Below are 23,704 nucleotides of genomic sequence, written 5' to 3' on the forward strand. Positions count from 1 at the left end.
GGTACCAGTGGGAGGCTTGGTGCCAGCGGGGAGGAATGGTGCCCCCTCATTGGTGCTAGTGGGAGCAATGGTGCCCCCTCATTGGTGCTAGTGGGAGCAATGGTGCCCCCTCATTGGTGCTAGTGGGAGGAATGGTGCCCCCTCATTGGTGCCAGTGGGAGGAATGGTGCCCCCTCATTGGTGCCAGTGGGAGGAATGGTGCCCCCTCATTGGTGCCAGTGGGAGGAATGGTGCCCCCTCATTGGTGCCAGTGGGAGGAATGGTGCCCCCTCATTGGTGCCAGTGGGACGAATGGTGCGCCCTCATTGGTGCCAGTGGGAGGAATGGTGGCTCATCGTTGTCAGTGGAAGGAATAACGCCCCGTCATTGGAGTCAGTGGAAAGAAAAGTGCCCCATTGTTGGTATCAGTGAAAGGAAGAGTTTCTCATGTCAGTGGGAGGAATAGTGTCCTAGGGACTGGATAAAAGCCAGTAAAGGGCTGCAATTTGGAGACCAATGCACTAAAGTTTTAAAGCTGAGGTATCCAGGTAGGTATTAAAGACACAAATTATTGCAACTCTCTAATCTTTAATGAAAAATGGAACAATCCTCCTGCGCTGCCAAATGGCTGTAATCCCCACCAAGTGGCTGCAGACACCTAACTATACTTCGAATAGTGAAAGCAAAAAATGAATGATGGATTGGTGCTGCGCTACTCAGTGCATAGATAAATATACATATAAATGCAAGAAGTATTAAGATAAAAAAAAAATATACCCCATCCCCAAATGTAAAGATGAAAAACTGCTAAAACAGCAACAAGTGTAAAAACGTGGCCAAAAATAATTATTGTAAACAATAAATCATCCACATAGCCACAAAGTGTAATCGGATGATCAGTGATAAACAAGTGAATGAGTGATCAACAAATATACATGAAAAATGAACAAAATGTGACACAGTAAATAAGTCCCAGAATGAATATAATAGTCCCAAAAACAGACACAGTGAATCTTCAGCACAAGCCGTGAGACATCAAGTGGTCACTGCAAACAAACATTCCTCCACTAGTTAGTGTGCGCACTCACCTTCAGACTGAGACCTGCCAGGGGTCAAAAGGCATCAAGCACTCAAATGATGATCTCAATAAGAGTTGACCTCCGTAGTAAACAAACAAAGACTCCTCTCCGGTGAAAATGGCAAGCACTCACAGGCGTAACTTATAAGGATATGGCCATAGATCTCTTTCACCTCCAATATCCCCACATAGAAGATTAAACAAGAAAACTTCCCATAGTGTAGTAAGTTAAAAGATTTATTGTAAAAAATACACAGAGTAACTGCTCACATTAAAAATTGGGGTCCGCAGACCCATACCGACAAAAGCACTGAAACAAACTGCAGACAGGTGTATGTGGTTGGAAGTACCAAGATGGCGGCTGCTGTCCGTATGGAAATGACGTCACCACGCTTCCATCCTACGCTGGTTGATGGAAGGAATGGAAGCGTGGTGACATCATTTCTGGTACGGACGGCAGCCGCCATCTTACTGTATAGAAAATTTAGGTCTCCTGCCTTGCCAGACAGGACTATGCCGAGTGACTGCACAGTGTAAATCTCATAATAGGGATGAGCAGAAATACAAATCTTTTGGCAGTCCAATCCAGTCTATGTATTTAATATGTCTATTTAGTGGTCTGCCTAGGTTTTAGCTTTAGAGATGTCCTAGTAAGAGGTTCACTAGCTCCTCGCCTTCTGAGCAGCATATACTAACCTTTCCTCACTTCTACACCACTAGGCAGGGAAAGAATTGTTGGGCTAACTTTAACCACTAGCCTACAGGGCACTTATACCCCCTTCCTGCCCAGGCCAATTTTCAGCTTTCAGTGCTGTCACATTTTGAATGACAATTGCGTGATCATGCAACACTGTACCCATATGACATTTTTTTGAGACAGAGCATTCTTTTGGTGATATTTAATCACCTCATGGGTTTTTTATTTTTTGCTAAATGAACCAAAAACAACTGAAAATGTTGAAAAAAAAAGTATTTTCTTAGTTTTTGTTTTAAAATTTTGTAAATAAGTGATTTTTCTCCTTCACTGATATGCGCTAATGAGGCTGCAGTGATGGGCACTGATGAGGCACTGGTAGGTGGCACTGATGGGCATTGACAGGCATCACTGATGGGCACTGAAAGACAGCACTCATATATGGCCCTGTTAGGCGGCACTGACTGGCCCTGTTAGGCGGCACTGACTGGCCCTGTTAGGCGGCACTGACTGGCACTGATAGGCAGCACTGACTAACTGGCACTGATAGGCAGCACTGACTGACTGGCATTGATAGGTGGCACTGACTGGCACTGATAGGTGACACTGAAAGGCAGCTCAGATGAGCACTGATATGTGGCATTGATGTGCACTGGTAGGCACTGATATGTGGCATTGATGGGCACTGGCAGGTGGCACTGATGATCACTGACAGCTGGCATTGATGGACACTGGCATGTGGCACTGCTGGGGCTACACTGATCATCAGGGCACACTGATCATCTTGAGCTGTCAGCGTGACAGCTTGTGAGGAGAGAAATGCTGATAAACGGCATTTCCCTATTTACATGTGATCAGCTGTGATTGGACACAGCTGATCACATGACTGAGCCGAAATCTTCGGCTCTTTCTGTTGATCGATGATCCGCTGTGTCCAAGGGACACAGCGCACCGCTCATCTCCACGCTGCGCGCTTACAATGGGAGGACATCATATGACGTCCTCCCAGAATGAGAGAACTGCCTTATATGGCTAAAGAAGAATTCCAGGATAGGCAAAATAATCCCCCATACACTAAACAGTTAATACAATTTGAACATCCTTACCATTTAGGAGAAAAGTCTAATTGAATTGAATTTTCATGTCCTCATCTCTGTAATTCAAAAGATAACCACATCTGTTCTGCCAAGGAGGAGGTGTAACAGCGGGGATTGCATCATATCCTCTCTCTCTCTGCAGCAAAAGGAAACTACAGTTCCCATCATCCACAGGGAATTGTAGTAAATGTGGGTGTTTACACTAGGCCTGTACATGTTAAATGTCTCTGAGAGTCTTGGTGCGCGCACTACTGCAAGTGGGCTGAATTAAATCACTGCTTCCTGGAGAAAGAACTACAGAAGGGATGTGCCATGACCAGTGACTGGGGGAATAGGAGGCATAGCAGGAAACCAGAGAGAATATGTCGTTTTTGTTTGAAAATGAATAGGCTATTATAGAGCAACTACTAAGTGATCCAGAAGATGAGTGACATATTCACTGAAGATAGGAAATCCACAAGAAGGACATGTAAAGAAGTGCCTGGAGTTCTGCTTTAAAGTATGATAAATGTAAAAAAAAAACATTTTTGTGGATGCCGTATTAGGCCTCCTTCACACAGGCATACTAAAGTAATACACCCGTGCGAGGACCATGGTTTCCTGCCCTGGGATACACAAGTGTTCCATGCATCACCACTCCTATTCATTTCATCAGCTGCACAAACACAGCAGCTGCTCACCGTTTGACATCTGCACAGTGCACCGCTGCAAACACACATTGGGATTATTTACTAAAACTGGACTGCAAAATCTGGTGCAGCTCTGCAAAGAAGCCAATCAGCTTTCAGGTTTTAGCCCTGGTTCACATATATAGTCAGGTCCATAAATATTGGGACATCGACACAATTCTAACATGTTTGGCTCTATACACCACCACAATGGATTTGAAATGAAACGAACAAGATGTGCTTTAACTGCAGACTGTCAGCTTTAATTTGAGGGTATTTACATCCAAATCAGGTGAACGGTGTAGGAATTACAACAGTTTGCTTATGTGCCTCCCACTTGTTAAGGGACCAAAAGTAATGGGACATAATAATAATCATAAATCAAACTTTCACTTTTTAATACTTGGTTGCAAATCCTTTGCAGTCAATTACAGCCTGAAGTCTGGAACGCATAGACATCACCAGGCGCTGGGTTTCATCCCTGGTGATGCTCTGCCAGGCCTGTACTGCAACTGTCTTCAGTTCCTGCTTGTTCTTGGGGCATTTTCCCTTCAGTTTTGTCTTCAGCAAGTGAAATGCATGCTCAATCGGATTCAGGTCAGGTGATGGACTTGGCCATTGCATACCATTCCACTTCTTTCCCTTAAAAAACTCTTTGGTTGCTTTTGCAGTATGCTTTGGGTCATTGTCCATCTGCACTGTGAAGCGGAGTCCAATGAGTTCTGAAGCATTTGGCTGAATATGAGCAGATAATATTGCCCGAAACACTTCAGAATTCATCCTGCTGCTTTTGTCAGCAGTCACATCATCAATAAATACAAGAGAACCAGTTCCATTGGCAGCCATACATGCCTACGCCATGACACTACCACCACCATGCTTCACTGATGAGGTGGTATGCTTAGGATCATGAGCAGTTCCTTTCCTTCTCCATGCTCTTCTCTTCCCATCACTCTGGTACAAGTTGATCTTGGTCTCATCTGTCCATAGGATGTTGTTCCAGAACTGTGAAGGCTTTTTTAGATGTCGTTTGGCAAACTCTAATCTGGCCTTCCTGTTTTTGAGGCTCACCAATGGTTTACATCTTGTGGTGAACCCTCTGTATTCACTCTGGTGAAGTCTTCTCTTGATTGTTGACTTTGACACACATACACCTACCTCCTGGAGAGTGTTCTTGATCTGGCCAACTGTTGTGAGGGGTGTTTTCTTCACCAGGGAAAGAATTCTTCAGTCATCCACCACAGTTGTTTTCCATGGTCTTCCGGGTCTTTTGGTGTTGCTGAGCTCACCGGTGCGTTCCTCCTTTTTAAGAATGTTCCAAACAGTTGTTTTGGCCACGCCTAATGTTTTTGCTATCTCTCTGTTGGGTTTGTTTTGTTTTTTCAGCCTAATGATGGCTTGTTTCACTGATAGTGACAGCTCTTTGGATCTCATCTTGAGAGTTGACAGCAACAGATTCCAAATGCAAATAGCACACTTGAAATGAACTCTGGACCTTTTTATCTGCTCATTGTAATTGGGATAATGAGGGAATAACACACACCTGGCCATGGAACAGCTGAGAAGCCAATTGTCCCATTACTTTTGGTCCCTTAACAAGTGGGAGGCACATATGAAAACTGTTGTAATTCCTACACCGTTCACCTGATTTGGATGTAAATACCCTCAAATTAAAGCTGACAGTCTGCAGTTAAAGCACAACTTGTTCGTTTCATTTCAAATCTATTGTGGTGTTGTATAGAGCCAAAAATGTTAGAATTGTGTAGATGTCCCAATATTTATGGACCTGACTGTATGCGTCCGTGCGAACCACATTTTGCACGGGCACGAGAGCCCATTCATTTGAATGGACTCCCGTGCCCCGTGACATGCTGAGAAGTCCCTGCACTTCTTCTGAAAACGCAGCCCGCACGGGAACTTCGGTTCCCAGTACGGTTGCGTTTTCCAGAACTTTAGAATTAATGGCACCCACCCGCGGGTCCGCATTCCTCTGTGCGGTTGGTGCGGCTGCATGGATTTTCATGCGGATCCGCAGCTGCACCACCCGCACATATGTGAACCTAGCTTGTCTTAATTGAACAAGCTGAAGTTAGAAGCTGATTGGCTACCATGCACAGCTGCACCAGATTCTGAGTGCAAAGGTTTTAGTAAATCAACCCCAGTGTCTGCATTCTGGGCTGTGTACCCATACAGATGTCAAATGTCACCAATCTGTGTGTACAAGAGGCACAGAGAAACTGGAACTGCATCAGAACCACCTCCCTGCTCACCAGTTGTGATTGACCATTCGCACATTGATAAACCATAGAAACTCTCTTCTATTTATCATGCATGAGCATTTTCAGTGCTCATAGAAGGGCTCATGGGACTCATAGGCCTGCTGCCAGGAGAGACAGTGTGTGCTCTCCCCATCCAGAAGTTAGGGGGAGGGCAACACCAGTGAGCCAGAGGGGGGAAATTGAGAGCAGTAAATTCAAATGGTTATTTTTTTTTAAATTTAACTATTGATATTGATTTATATAAAAAGGCATTTCAATAAATTTGGGTTTCATACTATTTTCTGCTTTAAATCGCTATGTTAAAGGTTTGTTTAACCACTTCAAGTCCGGACACTTTTACCCCCTTCCTGCCCAGGCCAGTTTTCAGCTTTCAGCGCTATCACACTTTGAATGACAGTTGCGCGGTCATGCAACACTATACCCATATTAATTTTTTACCATTTTTTTTGAGACAGATAAAACTTTATTTTGGTGGTATTTATTCACCACTGGGATTTTTATTTTTTTTTGTTACATAAATGAAAAAGTCAAATTTGGAAAAAAAGTTTTTCTTATAAAATTTTGCAAATACATAATCTTTCTTCATAAATCTTGGCCAAAATTTATTCAGTTCTCTTTTTAGTAAAAAAAATAATTTTTAACAATTTTTTTTTTTTTTTTTTTATATTATTATTGTTTTTTTTTTACATACTGTCACCCTAGCAGTACAGAGTCACCATAGTGACACTGTACTTCTTGTAAGGGCGGTTATGAAGATTTTTTTTTACACGGATTGCTTTTACACCCATAAAGGCTGTAAAAGCAATAATTTCTCCTTCTCTCTGGCTGCATTCTTGGAGCCATTGAGAAATACTTTGTAAGCTGTGATTGGTCACAGCTTCTCACATGGTACAAGGCTGTTGTGAATAGCCTTGTACCATGTGACCTCTGTGATCATTCACGGATATCACATGTAGTAAGCAATGATGTCAGAAGTGCTCTGCATGTGATCACTGATTGGCGGGCTGTTGACTCATGTTTGAGCTTTGGCAGGATCCCGGGATTCACCCAACTGCCTGATTGACAGCTGGCTGTGGCTCTCAGTGCACTGCTAAGAATCAAAGCAAGCTGCACTCGCCCCCTCCACAGTCTAGCGCTGGAGGGGCAGAGCAGAGAGTGGTGAATGTCAGTCACCACTCTTTGATCAGAATAGATAGAGAACTGAGCAATCATCAGTCATGTGATTGCTCAGTTCTCTGCCTTAGAGCTGGGAAGGGACAACTGCAGCATCACACCAATGCTGCAGCATCACACCAGTGCTGCAACATGGAAGTGATGATGTATGTTTGTCTTTTTTCAATTTTTTTTTTTTTAAACAAAATTTCTGTAATAATTTGCCAGTAAATGAATAGTGTTCTCTTCAAGCTCAATTTTTGTACTGTTTCTCTTTCCAGCCCCACTTTTCTAAAGTGTAATCTGAAAGTTTCTGGATGAATGAAGTCAGCCTTGTGCAGGGGATTCTGTGATTTGGCTGTTTAAAGTGCCTGCAGGTTTGTGTCCACTCTCTTCACATTATAGTAAATCTGGCCCTTTGTCTGATTTTATTTTTCAGTGGCTCCTCAAAAGTGGAAGAAGCTTGTGAACTCTACGCCCGGGCTGCTAACATGTTTAAAATGGTGAAGAACTGGAGCGGTAAGTGTCAGATTGTAGGTGATTGGGCCTTGTGTTTTGTGCAGAGTGGAGGATTAGAACACTTGTCAGGTGTTTAGTTCTGTCTCTGCTCCCCTTAGGCTGGGTTCACATCTATACTAGTGTAGGGCTGCATGTTATTCGCATGTGTTCCCCAACTTCCAGTACAAATACACTGCTATTCAGCAGACATATATTAATTCTTAATGACACTTCCATGCTTTGGAAACTACGGTGTGTTTTCCCGTGCACAGAAACACATAGCAGTATACAGTTTCCATTCGGCTTCGGTTTTAGAAAAGGTTCCAGGATCTTTTCCCTGTGTTTTCCGCAGGTACAGCAGCCCATTCAAATGAATAGGCTGCTGTGAACACACAAACGCGGCTATAGGGAAGCATCATAAATGTGAATGTAGCCTTGTAAGTGGTTGTAAACCCTTACATGTACCCAGTCAAGTGACTGGCCCCGGGTGATACACAGAAATGAACAAAACAAATCCTGTACCTATAAATCTGCAGTATTTCTCTATCTACAGCTATTAAAAGTCCAAAATTTATACAGCTTGTCTGAGCTTTCAGAAAGCCAGGGTGGGCAGCTGAAGTTACATTCATTGAGGAGAGCCAAGAGCTGATTGTCGGCAAGGGACACACCCTCCTTCACAGAGCACACAGGAACAGGGCTGAGGCTGTCAATCACAGGATGTGTGCTGTGCCATTTTTCTCTTCCTGTCAGAAAACTCTGTCAGAAGTGATTCATGGTGATAGGAAAGGAATAAGGCAGCAGACAGAAATAGCACTTAGTGCTCTGCACTGAGAAAAATGCACACTATATAGGATTATAGGATATTCTTTGTTCATATTTCATGTCAGGGGTTTACAACCAATTTTAACACCACTTCAAGACCGCAATACACATATCTATCATATATATATATATATATATATATATATATATATATATATATATATATATATATATATATATATATATATATATATATATAATTTGGTTACGAAGTGGAATTGCCGGGGTTATGGCTGCAGCTGGATGCAGCTATTTTCCTCAGCCGCTGCGGTTTCTAATAAAAGTGATTCAAGCATCCGATTAGCCGCTGGATAACTTTTAGAAGCAGCGGGAAGGGTCCCCTTTTCACTTTCCAGTGGTCCCTAGTCTTACCTGCCTGATTGGTGAGCCCAGAAACCATTCTGACAATCACGGCATACTTTTGGTCCCTTGAAAATGGGGGGATGGCTACTCTTAAGAGCAGTAATTCCTAAACCCTTCCTCCAATTTGGATGTACATACCCTCAAATTAAACCTGAGAGTGTGCACTTTCAGCCCATATCCATTATATAACTATAGCTTGAATATGTTTTGGTAAATACCTGAAAAAATTTAAAATTGTGCCTGTCTCCAAATATATATGGAGCTAACTGTATATATAATGTCTGGGGATTCTAATTAACTGTTTATCAAAAAATACAGATTTTTACTTGTAAACAAGAAGTGTCAGAAAATGCTTGGTCTTCAAGTGGTTAAGGAGATTTGCCCTCCTTTGTCTTGTTTACTGTTATCGCTGAAAATGAAAGAGAAATTCCCACATTTGAGTTGTCACCAGAACAGGAATAAACAGGAAATCTTTCAATGGGGATACCAGCTCTGGTGACCCTGGTGAGAGCCATGGATTCCCTTACTTTAGCTATGAGACAGGAAGTGAGGGAAATCTCCCCTTACATGGGTTATAACCATTCCTTACACTATCCAAATTTTCCAGAATTTTCTTTTTCCTTTAATTTTACTTTAAAGAGGCAGAGCAGAAAAGTCCAAGCATCCCTCATAATAAACATCCGATTCCATTTTTTGGTGCTGATTTGAAAATAAAGTCTGTTCTGCACACAATTCATTACTTTTTTGTTCTTTACATTACTATAATTTTGTCTCTTTTGTTCTGTGAAGTGACTAAAAGTTTCTCATGTAATTATAAATCCTTCTCATCCTCTTCCAGCCGCTGGTAATGCTTTCTGCCAAGCTGCTCAGCTTCATCTACAAGTCCAGAGCAAGCATGATGCAGCAACAAACTTTGTGGATGCTGGCAATGCCTTCAAAAAGTCTGATCCTCAAGGTAAGAGCGTTGTCTGCCCACAATGATGGGGTTTTAGGCACCTGGCACAAAGAAATAAATGGGAGCTGTTGTTAATGGTGTGAGCTTAGGAGCCATAGTGATCATCTTTACTTTACAATGAATTATCCTGCGCCTCCAATAAGTGGATAGGAATAAACCAGACGTTGCGGTAACTAAAATTATCCAACAACTTGTTAAAAGTGCAGTGATGCCAACTAAAATATAAACCCCATAAATATACCAATATAAGATTGCTGCAAACTAACAATTGTGTTCCCACAACATGGGTTTAAATAAGATGAAAGAAAATTGCTGCGCCTACTTCTTTTTCAAAGTGCAAAGATTGTGCAAACCCCGTGCATACATACATATATATCCCCCCAAGTGTATGTCTGAATAAATATATCGACTCAGAATGCAATAACTATAAACATCTGTACAGATAATAGTTTGTAGGTCGTATATCCATCTGGATTCTCGTTGGCTGAGGGACTTTATTTTATTGTTACCCCTCCACTGTTTCTGTAGTTTTTCAAGCCCCCAGAATGGTTGGGTCTTCTGATCTTTTATTATGATACAAGCGGAAATTCTTAGATACACTATGATTCTTAAAAGAGAAGTATGAGATTGCTTTTTTTTTTTTTTTTTGAAATCATACTTACCTAGGTGGGTGCAGAGTCGGTCTGATGCTGTATCTGTCCCCTGCAGGCTCTAATTATGAGAACTCTGTGATCACATGACTACTGATTGCTGAGTTCTCACCGCCTCTGTGCCACACTAGACTCTGGGGTGGATGCCGACTTTAAAGTCGGCCTCTTTCCCCAGCCTGGACAGGCTGAGTATCCTCCTCCAACAGCAGGCTTCAGCCCGCTGTCAGCTGAAAACTAGTCACAGGAGAGCAGAATGAACTGCGCTCCTGTAAGCCACAGGCGAAGTACAGCCAAAAGAGCTTTGGCTGTACCTCTTGTAATTCCAATGGATATTGGTCATCTATTCTTTTAGCTAGCTTTCTCTTCTCTCTCCCCACATATCGGAATAAGACAAAGGGGGGACAAAGTGTATTGGCAGGTCCACCATGTGAGGTGAGCGGTGGCAGGAATCATTACGTAAGATTTGGATTAAACACAAGAGGTGCTACATAGGAAGAATTTGGAGAAGTTCACAGTTTATTGTTCGACATAAGGCTGAATAGATAACTAAGAGCACTTATTATCTGTACAGGACACTTTTTTTGTTTTGACACTTGAGGTTTATGGTATCGCATTTTGAGTCAATATATTTATCAGGCATACACTTATGATATACATATGTATGTACGGGGTTTGCACAATAATTGTACATTGAAAAAGAGGTAGGCGCTGCAATTTGCTTTCATTATAATTATCTTTACTTTACAAGTTCCAAGCTCGCTAGCTGCACTTAAAGTGAAGAATGTGTGGATAATTGTATTCATCCTGGTATGATGTCTTTACATGAGCAGTAGAGCTATCAAACTGCTTTTCTACAGTGACATGTATAAACGGTGGATTGGTGGACAGTTACTTACCCATTGCTGTATATAAGTTGTACTGCATAAGGCTGCGCTCAGTAATGTTGGTGAACCAAACGTTCTTTGGAGATCTCCATTCAAAGACACCATGCATAGAGCCCATTCTGCCAAAAATGTGACCTTTGAGGGCATTCTCATGGAATAGTTGAATGGCAGTTAACCCTTCATGAATCAAAAAACGGGAGAAAGGTGCCAAGAAGCCTTGTATTGTAGTAGATTTTATTTATTCAAAGGTTCAAAACAAATCAGATGCACTCATAAGTAGAAGGAAAGTCCGGGCTTGTCACAGAGTACCAGTCCAGGGCATGGGTGGATGGGTGAGCCAGCTGGATGAAACTTTGGAATGAGAGCCACTGCTATAGTCTGTGGACCGAAAGCCCCTGACACGGAGAACACTGCACCGCCGTGAGTTGCCGCCTCTGGAAGGAATCTCCACCGCCACTGTGTGTAGCTGTGAGCCACAAAGGATGCTGGTACACCTTTCGGAAGAAACTGTGCTGCTTTCATCAGACTGAACTAGTTGCTAAAATACAAGATTTAAATCAGACGAGAGGTTTTTAACCCTTGATTAGCAGTAGGCCAAATATGGGTACTACAAACTATGTCCCATAAAGATAATGTGCTGTCTTTGCAGTATATTCAAGCCTGACGGGGCATGATGGAACGAACATAAGAAAAAAGAAATAATAATTGATAGATATACATACCTGTATGATTTTGATGGACGAATTGAGGTAAACAAAGTGTTAGATCAAGATCAATAAATATGACAGAACCTATGTCGTAGTGAAAAATAGTGTAGAACAAATATAATACCAAAACAAATACAAGTGAATAAGGAATATATTAAAAGATGATTAAATTACTGTAAAATGACAACTTAGAATAAATCAGAAATTAAGGATGAGTAAATTAATAAATTATTGGTTATAAAAATATACACATAATTTAAAACTGGTTTGAGAAAGGTATGCAAACCTGAAAACTTTAGGTTCACATGCAGTTCAGTTGCACCTGCACCCTATAACTACAAAAGTTGTAGTAAACTTTTAGCCATGGAATTTTTTTGTGTAATAAAAAAATACATGTAAGTGGTTTATATTTATTAAAAAAAAAAAAAAAAACCTTTTCATATTTTGCAATACCTCACTGATTGTTGATGTTTTGGGTTTGTATTTGTTATGGTGGTTAGCAAAAGTTGAAGTGTTTATAAAGGCTCCAATTTACTCCCACAGTCCAAACTGCATACTGGTAGGTTATCTGTTCACTCATATTGGTCCTGCTGGTGTGTGGCGTGGAAACATGTAAGACTGTGTGGGTACATTAAAGCCGAACTTCACCCAAAAGCAGATGTTCCACCCCTCCTCTTGCTTGTCCCCCCCTCCCTCCTCCTGTTTTGGCAGCAATCTGAGAGGAAGTTTGGCCCCAATCCCCCCCCCCCCTTCCCCCCACAACTTTCTGGGACATGTCGCTGGTCCCAGAAAGCTGTGGGGAAAAAAAAGCACAGGGAGACTCAAGCATACAAAGTGGGCAGCTGGCTGTGAAGCTGCAGTCACAGCCGGCTGCCCACAGATAGCGAGCTGGCGCCAGGGACTGAAGCCTGGTGAAGTAACTGGCCAGGAGAGGACATTGCTGGATCCTGGGACAGGTGAGTGTCCTATTATTAAAAGTAACTGCTGACTTTTGATTTTTGAAAAGATAACTGAAGCTCCTCTTTAACTTGTGGACTTTTTTTGGACCACAAAGTGATGTGAGCGTTTTCATATTCTCTGTAAAGTTGGTGTGAAAACAAAATGTCTGCACTGTATAAATGAGTAAAATGAATAAGTAACTTAGCAGTTTTGAGGAAGCATCTTACTTCTCAGGATACATCTGATAGCGGCTGTCATGCTGTATATCTTTGTTTTGCAGAAGCCATCAACTGCCTGCTTCGAGCAATTGAGATCTACACTGATATGGTATTCTTCCTTTTCTCTATATTATACTTGGGCACCCTTTATGGGACTAAAATGTTTTACCTATGCATGTCAAATGAACACGTTCACCTTAATTATGACCTCATTAACTGAGCATGCATGTTTTTATGCATGCCTTTTCTTTCACTCCCAGCTGCTCTGTTCAGCTGTCAGGAGTGAAGAGAGTTGGTCTTCAAACCATCTCTGATGTGGCAAAACCACCAATTCTGGCACAGGTTTTCGTACATCTCCATTCTAATGCTTCTATAACAGCTGAACCTCTAGGCCATGTCTGCGTGCTTTACACTCCTATCACACCGGCAGTCCTCCTGCTTCATCAGTTCAGTCATGTTTTCCAAGAAAAAACTGATTCTGTTTACATAAGTTTACATCCCTTGTGTGTTTTTTTTGTTTTTTTTTGTCTTTTTGTCCATTTTTGTTTTGGTTTGGTTTTTTCTTTAATCCACCCCCTGGAGTCCTTAACAACCAGTGACTCATTTCTTTTGTTAACAAGGTATTCACCCTGACAGCAGAATGTAAACAGATCTGAAAAAAAATGTCAGACTGAACACTTGCTGGCTCCAAATGCCATGTACGTTTGCCGACTCCAAACGCAGTGTGTGTATATTATATAACATCTGTATGCAAGTTTCTGTGCTTTGTGTTTGAGTTTTGCATATAAGTCCGCTGACTGCATAATGCCTAGCTTCTGTTTGGTCTGGTCCCAAGTGTCGGGAGAAGCAGCTGTCATGCGGCCCTGGCGCTATAGCAGACCAAGGGGCAGGGTCACTGTTGACATCACCAGGTGACCACACCACTTTCTCTACTTTAGCGGAGGGGCCAGTTGACAGCTCCTTCTTCCGCCTTTTGGGACCAGACGATTCAGAAGCTAGTCAGTGGACATATATGCAAATCTCAAACACAAAGCACATAGATTTGCATACATACATATTTTACACACACATGGCATTTGGAGCCAACAAATGTTCAGTCAAGACTTTTTTTTTCTCTCAGTTTTGTTGTTTACATTCTGCTTTCAGTGGGGAATTATGGCTCCTAACAACTAATGCAGAAATGGACTGTTTGTCCGTTTTTTTACATCTGTTTTAGGTCTGCTTCTATTTTATTAACACCCAAAATAGAGCTATGATCCGTTTCAAAAATCTTTGCGGATGATCATCCGTTTACATCTGTTTGTCCATAGGTATGCATTGCTCTCCATTTTTCATCCGTCAACGTATGGACGAAAAACTGACAAACGGTCTGCCCACGTGAAAGGGGCCTTAATGTGTAGAGGTATTGCCTCAGGATTTACACATTGACTGTTTGCATGAACTTGCAGGGGTACATTTAAAGTGACTGCTGAGTATATTATTTTAGAAACTATTACCTTGTTTTTTTTGTAGATTTTAAATGAACGGTTACATTAAACTGGATTATAAAGGATTCGCAGATTTGCAAATATAAGCACTGTGCAATTTCTGCTGTAATTCACTGTATTTATCTGTGTTCCAGGGAAGATTCACCATCGCAGCCAAACATCACATATCTATTGCTGAAATATATGAGTCTGAGTTGGTGGATATAGAGAAGGTGTGTTAGTGCTTTTGCTTTTTGAATATTATATGCGCATTACACATTTACTAAATCATGTATTTATGGCAAAGGAATTAAATCCAGCCAATATTTTACAGGGTCATAATAATAAAATACAGTAGTCAGTCAGTGGCTGACAGCTGGTAACAAAATGAAATGCACTCTTTATAGCACTGTGAAAGCCATCACTGACTCCTGCTTTTCAGGCTCACCAGTGATGTGGCCTTCATAGGAGTTAGGGTGTGACAGCAGTGATGCAATACATATGACTTTCACAGTTTCATTATCTTGTGATTCCAGCCAAAACTACTGGGTGAGGCTTCTCTGTCATTCCTCTCTTAGTGCATCTAGATGTAGTACATTTCATGTACTCTAGTAAAAGTTATATAGTTCTTCATGTGCATTGTTACAAAGACTGATAATAAATCTCTACACTTGTGTAAAGATTGTGTTACTCCTGGTTGCAGTCTTTACCTCTCCTGGGTTCCTTTTGCAAGTAATTGCATATGTAGCTCAGCTGCACGCCCATTCTGTAGCTTTATAAAACTCTTAATTAGCCATTACTCTCACCACAAACATTTACACTATAATTTTTGTAGGTCTAAGTGCATTTGTAGATTAGTCTCCTGACCTGGGGGATGTTGGTAAAGCTGCAAACCTTTTTTTTTTTCTCTCTCTCTATCCCCCCCTCTCTTTCTCTCTCCCTCTTTTTTTCTCTTTCTCTCTCCCTCTTTTTTTTTTTTCTCCTTTTTTTTCTTCTTTCCTGTCTTTCCTTCCTTTCTTTTTCTTCTGTTTTTCTTTTCCTTTCTTTCTTTCCTTTCTCTCTCTCTCTCTCGTTCCCTCTCTCTCTTTCTTTAGTTCCCTCTCTCTCTTTCTTTCTTTTCATATGTGTTCCATGTCTTCCTTACAGGCAATTGCTCACTATGAGCAGGCAGCTGATTACTACAAGGGCGAGGAGTCCAACAGGTACACATTGATCACATCAGTTTTCTTTACCGAACTGTGTATCAGCATGCAGTTTAAATGATATTGAATATCAGTATAAATAAAATTTATAGTTTAGAGTAATAGGTACATTCCAAAAAAAAAGTTTAATGGAAGAACAGCACTTGTGCATTATACTACATATTAAGGACAGGACATTATTATTATTATTATTATACAGGATTTATATAGCGCCAACAGTTTGCTCAGCGCTTTACATCATACTCAACCATTCAGTAATCTGCCTGCTTATAGTCCATAAATAATATTTTCAAGTGTCCTCAATCTGTAAATGTAATATGAAAAAATTGATCTGAAAAATTTCAAAATGATCGTTTCTTAGGGTAGAGGGAATTCCCCTAGAGGAAAACTAAAGCAGGATGCAAGCACCTGCTTTATGCTTTGGGTGGTGATTTATATATGGTGTTGAAATACAAGTACACTTATGCCTCAATAACATTTAACAAATGTGAATGGTGGTAATTCTCAGATAATGGCTTATTTTTATCTATATAAAAAAATAAACTTCAGCACCACTCCAGTGATTGGCCATGAGAGATAATATTGTTGTGTGGCTGCTTTTATGATACTAGAAAGGTGCACAAGTTAACATTTTAAAGATAAAAGTACAATTTTGCATGCAGTTGTTCACATTTAATGATGTTTTGGGGTTTTACTTATTTAAATACATGTAGTTTTCATTTTACAGAATATATATTTATATATATATATATATATATATATATATATAATTAAAATAAAACTGCTGGATGATGGGCATTTACTACCAAGTCACAAACGTCCTGGCGTATTGTTTGTAAACCATCACAATTATGTTTTTTTCGTTTTAGTTCTGCCAACAAATGTCTTCTGAAGGTCGCCACTTACACAGCTCAACTGGAGCAGTATGCAAAAGCTGTTGAAATCTATGAGCAGGTAGAAACCACACACATCTGTTTAATTTGGGTCACCTCTTTAGGACAGGGCTGTCTCATTCTTCTTTACCTCTAGGAGCCAGTTGAAGGGCTGGGTTGCACTGCCTTATGTCCACTCAGTCTGTCCCTTGTACTTCATTTTAGGTTGGTACCAATGCAATGGACAGTCCTCTTCTCAAATACAGTGCCAAAGAGTATTTCTTCAAAGCTGCTCTCTGTCATTTCTGCATCGACATGTACAACGCCAAGGTAGTTCGCTTATTTGCTTTGGCCATGTAGGCATTTCAGTTTTTAGAATATGATCAGCATTTCTTAAGTGTGCTTTTTTTTTTTTTTTTTTTTTTTTTACAGCTGGCAGTCCAGAAATATGAGGAAATGTTTCCAGCTTTTTCTGATTCCAGGGAGTGCAAACTAGTAAAGGTAAAATCTGCCGTCTATCAATCTTTCTGTCAATTTAATATCAATTTGTCTTTTTGCCTAATTAATGTCTTTCTGTTGACATATCAGACTGGATGTCGCTCCAATTCCTTAAACTGAACCTCTCCAAAACCGAGTTTCTTGTCTTCCCCCCCAGCCCGGACACCACCCCCCATTGACTTCTCCATCACATCCAACAACGCCACCATCAAACCTGCCCCGCAGGCCAGAGTACTTGGTGTCATTCTGGACTCCAACCTATCCTTCCAGCCCCAAGTCCAATCTTTAACAAACTCGTGCAGACTCCACCTCCGCAACATCGCCAAAATCCGCACGTTGCTAACCCCAGAAACCACTAAACAGCTCATCCACTCCCTCATCATATCACGACTCAACTACTGCAACTCCCTCCTCACTGGCCTACCTCACCACAGGCTATCACCGCTTCAGTCGATCCTGAATACGGCTGCCAGACTCATTCACCTTTCTAACCGCTCCGTTTCCGCCAACCCCCTCTGCCAATCCCTCCACTGGCTTCCGATTGCGCAACGGATCAAATTCAAAATCCTAACACTGACGTACAAAGCCGTCCACCACACTGCCCCGAACTACATCACCGACCTAATATCCGAGTACCGCCCAGCACACACACTCTGCTACTCAAAAGACCTCCTTCTCTCTAGTTCCCTGGTCTCCTCCTCCCATGCCTGCCTCCAGGACTTCTCCAGGGTATCACCCATCCTCTGGAACTCCATGCCCCAACCCATCAGATTATCACCTACTCTCCTCTCCTTTAGGTGCACCCTGAAAACCCACCTCTTCAGGGAAGCCTACCCCACCCCCTGCTAACTTGCCGACCTCCTCCACTCTTCCTACCACTCCATCCCCCACAGCTATCTCCTCCTGTGCCACCATCCCCTCCCTCCTAGATTGTAAGCTCGAAAGAGCAGGGCCCTCGATCCCCTCATATTTTGCATTGTATTGGTATTGTTCTGTCACATGTTCTGTCCCCCTTTGTAATGTACAGCGCTGAGCGAACTATTGGCGCTTTATAAATACTGTATAATAATAATAATAATTCAATACTCAAAAGACAGGGCCTCAAAATGGGCTCCCGAAAACACCAAAGCCCTACATATAATGTTCAGTGTGTTTTAAAAGCAGAACTTCACTCTCTAAATCAACATTGACTAGTTTTAATCCTTATGCTGCTAGCATTAGTAAAGAGATAGGAAAATATTTCTACATCTATATTTCTAATATTTTTACATGTTTTACACTTTTTTACATTTCTTCAGTTGCTTCCTGTTTTCAGGCCTAGGCAAATGATGTCATACATCCCAGGAGTCTTGAGGGGAGGAGGGGTTTTCTCAGCTAAGCACACCCTCCTGTCTGCATGTCTGAGCTAAGGGCAGATGGATTCCAGGAAGTAAAGCTACATGAATCATCTGCTCTTACTCAAGATGGCCACGGCCAGAAATGCTAGAGGGGTGGGTTTTTTTTTTCCAACATGACTTCTCAGCAAAATAAATCATGTAAACAGGTGGATGGGTGAGAATGCTTTGAATATTAAAAATTAATTAAATGGCATTTTTTGTTTTTGGTGCTCAGATGCAGTGTAGTTCTGCTTTAATACTAAAGAAAAATGCCAGACTGCAGATAGGCTGCAATAAATGATCAGAGGCTGCAGGCATGCTACAGGAGATGGTCAGAGATATCTGACATACGCCTAAAGTTGCTGGAACTTGCTGCAGGGACTGTTCCAGGCTAGGGACACATGAGACTGCTAGAGGTCATTGCCGTTCTTGTCCCCCTACAGATCAGTGCATGTACATTAGTGCTCATTACATACATTTTAAAATTACTGACACCTTGTTTGATATACATTATTTGGGCACCAGAGGTTGACTCTGTCTAATTGATCTTAGGGACTTTTTACTAAGAAGAACAGTGAACTATGTAGAACAGTATCAAATTTAGGTTAGAAAAGCTGAACAAGGTTACCTAAAAATTGCAATGACGCTGGCTGGGAGGTATAGTAACTGACACTGACATCATTGATGACATTAATACAGCAATCAGTGCTAATACTGTACGCTGTCACTGTACTAATGTACTTAAGATGTTAATTAGATGCTGACACTGTGTAATGTGTGTAATGTGTTCTGATTTTACTTGCAATCTTGCTGTTTTTTCTCCCTGCTCTTCAGAGAGAAGAAACAGCATGATCAGTCTTCTGTTTACACAGAGTCCTGTGTGTTTTGTCAACACTGGTTTCTGGGCTGTGATTGGACACAGCCAATAAGCAGGTTTCAGCCAAAATCATTGGCTGAAACCTGTTGGCAAAATAGCACTGTGTCCTATCACAGCATGCCTGCGCCCACGGATCCAGAAGAAGCCGGTTTAGGTTTTTTTTTTCCAGGTATTTACCAAAACCTATTCAAGCTATAGTTATATAATGGATATGGGCTGAACGTGCACACTCTCAGGTTTAATTTGAGGGTATGTACATCCAAATTGGAAGAAGGGTTTAGGAATTACAGCTCTTAAGAGTAGCCACCCCCCCCCCTTTTTCAAGGGACCAAGAGTAACTGGACAATTGAATCAAACGCTGTATCATGGCCAGGTGTGGGCTACTCCTTCAGTATTTCTTTGGAATCTATTGCTGTGAACCTACATCATGCATTCAAAGGAGCTGTCCATGCAAGTGAAACGGCCATTGTAAGGCTTCAAAAATGAAACAAATCCATCAGAGAGATAGCAGCAACATTAGGAGTGGCCAAATCAACAGTTTGGTACATTCAGAGGAAAGAAGAACACACTGGTGAGCTCAGCAACATAAAAAGGCATGGAAAACAGTGGGGTATGATAGCAGGATCCTCTCTATGGTAAAGAAAAACCCATTCACAACATCCAGACAAGTGAAGGACACTCTCCAGGAGGTGGGCGTATCATTGTCAAAGTCTACAATCGAGAAGACTTCATGAGAGCAAATACAGAGGGTTCACCACAAGGTGCAAACCATTCAGAAGCCTGAAGAATAGAAAAGCCAGATTAGACTTTGCCAAAATAACATCTAAAAAAGCCAGACCAGTTCTGGAAAAGCATTCTTTGGATGGATGAGACTACGATTAATCTGTACCAGAATGACGGGAAGAAAAAAGTGTGGAGAAGGCTTGGAACAGCTCATAATCCAAAGCACACAATGTCATCTGTAAAACATGGTGGAGGCAGTGTGCTGGCATGGACATGAATGGCTTCCAGTGGCACTGGGTCATTTGTGTTGATTGATGTGACAGAAGCAGCCGGATGAATTCTGCACTGTTTAGAGACTTACTGTCAGCCCAGATTCAGCCAAATGCAGCAAAGTTAATTGGACAGCGCTTCACAGTACAGATAGACAATGATCCAAAATACACTGCAAAAGCAACCCAGGAGCTTTTGAAGGAAAAGAAGTGGAATATTCTTCAATGGCTGAGTCAATCACCTGATCTCAACCCAATTGAGCATACAAAACTAAAGGCAGAAAGTCCCACAAACAAAGAACACATGAAGACAGCTGCAGTTAGAGCCTGGCAAAGCATCAGAAAGGAGGAAACCCAGTCTTTGGTAATGTCCATGGGTTCTAGACTTCAGGCAGTCATTGCCAGTAAAAGATTCTCAACAAAATATTACAAATGAACATTTTATTTATGATTATTTTCATTTGTCCAATTACATTTGAGTCCCTGAAAATGGAGGGACTGTGTATAAAAATGGTTGCAGTTCCTAAAATTTGTACTTGATATTGATGATTAACCCCTTGAATTAAAGCTGAAAGTCTGCACTTCAAATTCATTTTGTATTGTTTGTCTCGTTTTCACTTATTCTGGTGGCATACAGAGCCAAAACTATGAAAATTGTGCCTGTGCCCACATATATATGGACCTATCTGTGTGTGTATGTGTGTGTGTGTATATATATATATATATATATATATATATATATGTATATGTGTTTGTGTGTGTGTGTATGTATGTATGTATATATATATGTATGTGTGTGTATATATATATATATATATATATATATATATATATAGTAAAAAATGAGCATCAAGGGTAGAGTCTTTTAAAGCACACAGCCACTCGCTTCCTTCTTTTCAAGGGCCGTTTTAGCCCAATTTTATTTAAAGGAAATTTCCACACAATATGTTTCCCACACAGGGGTATCCACCATCGATCCAAATGAAACAAATATTCAGCCTCCCGGCTCTCTCAGGTAAATAGCCCCTGGCTGCTTTGGCTCCCACCTCTCCTAGGTGGAGCCCTCCTGATTCCTGGGCAATGACCTCCTGTCTGCTGGGGTAGAGCCCAGAACCCTTAGGTTATTTAAAGCCCTGCACACACCTGTACAATTAGTGTGCTGGGGGTTCAGAAAGCATGGACCCAGGATTGGAGATTTCATCCGTCCCAGATCACTTTGAAATCTCCAGGCTCCAGATCCCAAAATGGACTTTACGAAGAAATTAGGAAACTGAAAAGCCAGTTTCCTCTGCATTAAATAAACCCTCTGGAGCCCCTCAACTTGTTTAGTTGAGAATCCCTTGATTCTCAGTGACAGTGCCCAGAACTGCCACTAGTAAATCGCAGACTTGGTGACGAATATGCTGACTTGAGAGGGGCAGGACCAAGCTGCTGTAACTCTTCTACTCCTTTTAACCAGCAGTTTTCACCTATGGTTTACCTTAACATCTTGAAACTCCAAAAATACACCCTGTATCCGGAGAGCACGTAATCTAGGTTTTGAGTTCATGGTTTTAATGACAGGTCTACTTTTTAAGCATTTTTTTTTTTTTTTTTACTGACAGAAGTTGCTGGAGGCTCATGAAGAACAAAACATGGACAACTATACAGATGCAGTAAGTCTTGTTTGTGGGTTTTGTTTTTTTCTCTTGTTATAGTACAGTTTGAATATATAACATCACACTTTGAATCTTAATAAAGGCAAGCAATTAATGCATGTGCTTTTTATTGAACAATGTCTCTGCTCTGGTGTCTTGACTTTCACTTTAGTAGCAATTAACTTTTTTTTTTTTTTTTTTACTAATTTTAAAGCCATTAGACATAAAATAGTGATCGCTAATTGCAATTCCGCAGTTGCATTTGCTTCTTTCTTGATATCATTCTGTCCCAAAGCACTTAACTTATTAAAACGTTTTGCTCTACAGGTTAAAGAATATGACTCTATCTCCCGCTTGGACCAGTGGCTGACTACAATGCTGCTTCGCATCAAGAAGACCATCAAAGGAGAAGAGGAAGACTTGCGCTAAGGGCTTCATTCTGTATCCCCTTCCCCCAGTGATCTGAGCCCACTTTAGGAATTGTGAAGGCGGGTTGTCGGAAATACTGCTTATATTATTGGCATTAAAATCTAAGTTTCCCACAAGATCCTCTGTCACCATTTCGAAATTCTGCCCCTGTACTTGAGCCATTTTGTGAACTTTATCAGTCATATGCAGTTGGTTTATTGGTAGGCTGCTTTTTATGAGGGATGCTGATCACAATATGGCTGCTTCTACAGTACAGAGGCATTGAATATACCATATATTTTTTTTTTTAGTTTTTGTGCTATTACAGTTTAGGTCTACAATATTGCAGCTGGACGGCATGACTTTTCTGCACGTTTTTAGCTAGCATTATAAACCTCCTCAGTGACAAGTGGGCTCCTTTTTTTTTTATACTGTAAAACCCAGGCGCTGTCTGTGCAATTTGCACTTTTTGGGCAAGCAGCTCAATCATTGTACCATTGCATGGAATTGGGGGCATGTAAAGGGAGGGAATTGGGAGGGCTGAACTCTGGCCACATCACACCACACTAAACATAATATGAACGTATATATTTTATTGGAAGGATTGGAAGGCCACAGTCTGGCTCCCATATATGAGAGTTCAGTACTTCTTAGCCTGAGCAGACCAGCCAGAGAAGCATACCAGGAATGCAAAGGTTTTCATAAGTAACCTCATATTTTATTTCTTCTTGCAACCCCTTGGTGTGTTAGATTATAAAAATAATTATTGTGTTTATCCATAAATGTAGGAAACCATATACAGTATCTATATGATAACGATTTAAACTGCACAGTCAAATTTAGCACAAATACTGAGCATCGAGGTTTAGGACCAATGAATATTGGGGCTTAGTTCTATAGAAGAAGAAGAAAAAAAAGCGTCAATGTTCCCATGGCACTTAGACTACCAGATTCCAGCTGTTTATATTTTTTTTTTGGCTGAGTTATTGCTATGGGGAAACACTTTGGTATTTACAGTCTGGGCTCCCTCCTGTTTTGATAATGCGAAGCTAAGGCCTAGTGTGCTTTACTAGCTTGTGAGATGCCTGCCTGCATCTAGCTTCTTCCAGGAGGGCCGGGGCCTGGATGGAACTTACTGATTTGTCAGAAATGAAAAACTGCTTTTTTTTTTTTTTTTTTTTTTTTTAACCATCATGCCCCCGTTTAATGGACATCTTTTACAAAGTTGACATTGCTTTATTGTGTATTGTGCATATTTCCCAGCATTTTATGATGACCCCCAGATGTGGGTTATTTGTTTTTTTTTGTCTTGTCCGTTGTCTTGTGAACCACCAAAAAATAAAAAAAAAGTGCAGCAAACCCCTTGTGAAATAAAGCCAGTGGGATGTATTAA

At 41.1% G+C, this 23,704-nt stretch overlaps 1 protein-coding gene across 1 annotated transcript in view; it reads left to right on the forward strand.

The window, feature by feature from the left end:
• NAPA (NSF attachment protein alpha) overlaps positions 1-23,704 on the forward strand; it is a 37,993-nt gene extending 14,289 nt beyond the window's left edge. The window contains exons 2-11 of the mRNA XM_089684238.1: positions 7,387-7,466; positions 9,469-9,585; positions 13,046-13,092; positions 14,605-14,682; positions 15,596-15,651; positions 16,521-16,605; positions 16,749-16,853; positions 16,956-17,024; positions 21,871-21,921; positions 22,231-23,704. Of these exons, the coding sequence (XP_089540364.1) occupies positions 7,387-7,466; positions 9,469-9,585; positions 13,046-13,092; positions 14,605-14,682; positions 15,596-15,651; positions 16,521-16,605; positions 16,749-16,853; positions 16,956-17,024; positions 21,871-21,921; positions 22,231-22,332 (790 nt within the window). The 3' untranslated portion in view covers positions 22,333-23,704. The remainder of the gene's footprint in view (positions 1-7,386; positions 7,467-9,468; positions 9,586-13,045; positions 13,093-14,604; positions 14,683-15,595; positions 15,652-16,520; positions 16,606-16,748; positions 16,854-16,955; positions 17,025-21,870; positions 21,922-22,230) is intronic.

Source organism: Staurois parvus, unplaced genomic scaffold, assembly GCF_062004578.1.
Source record: "Staurois parvus isolate SC_StPar_1 unplaced genomic scaffold, SC_StPar_1.0 ptg000340l, whole genome shotgun sequence".
Lineage (NCBI taxonomy): Eukaryota > Metazoa > Chordata > Amphibia > Anura > Ranidae > Staurois > Staurois parvus.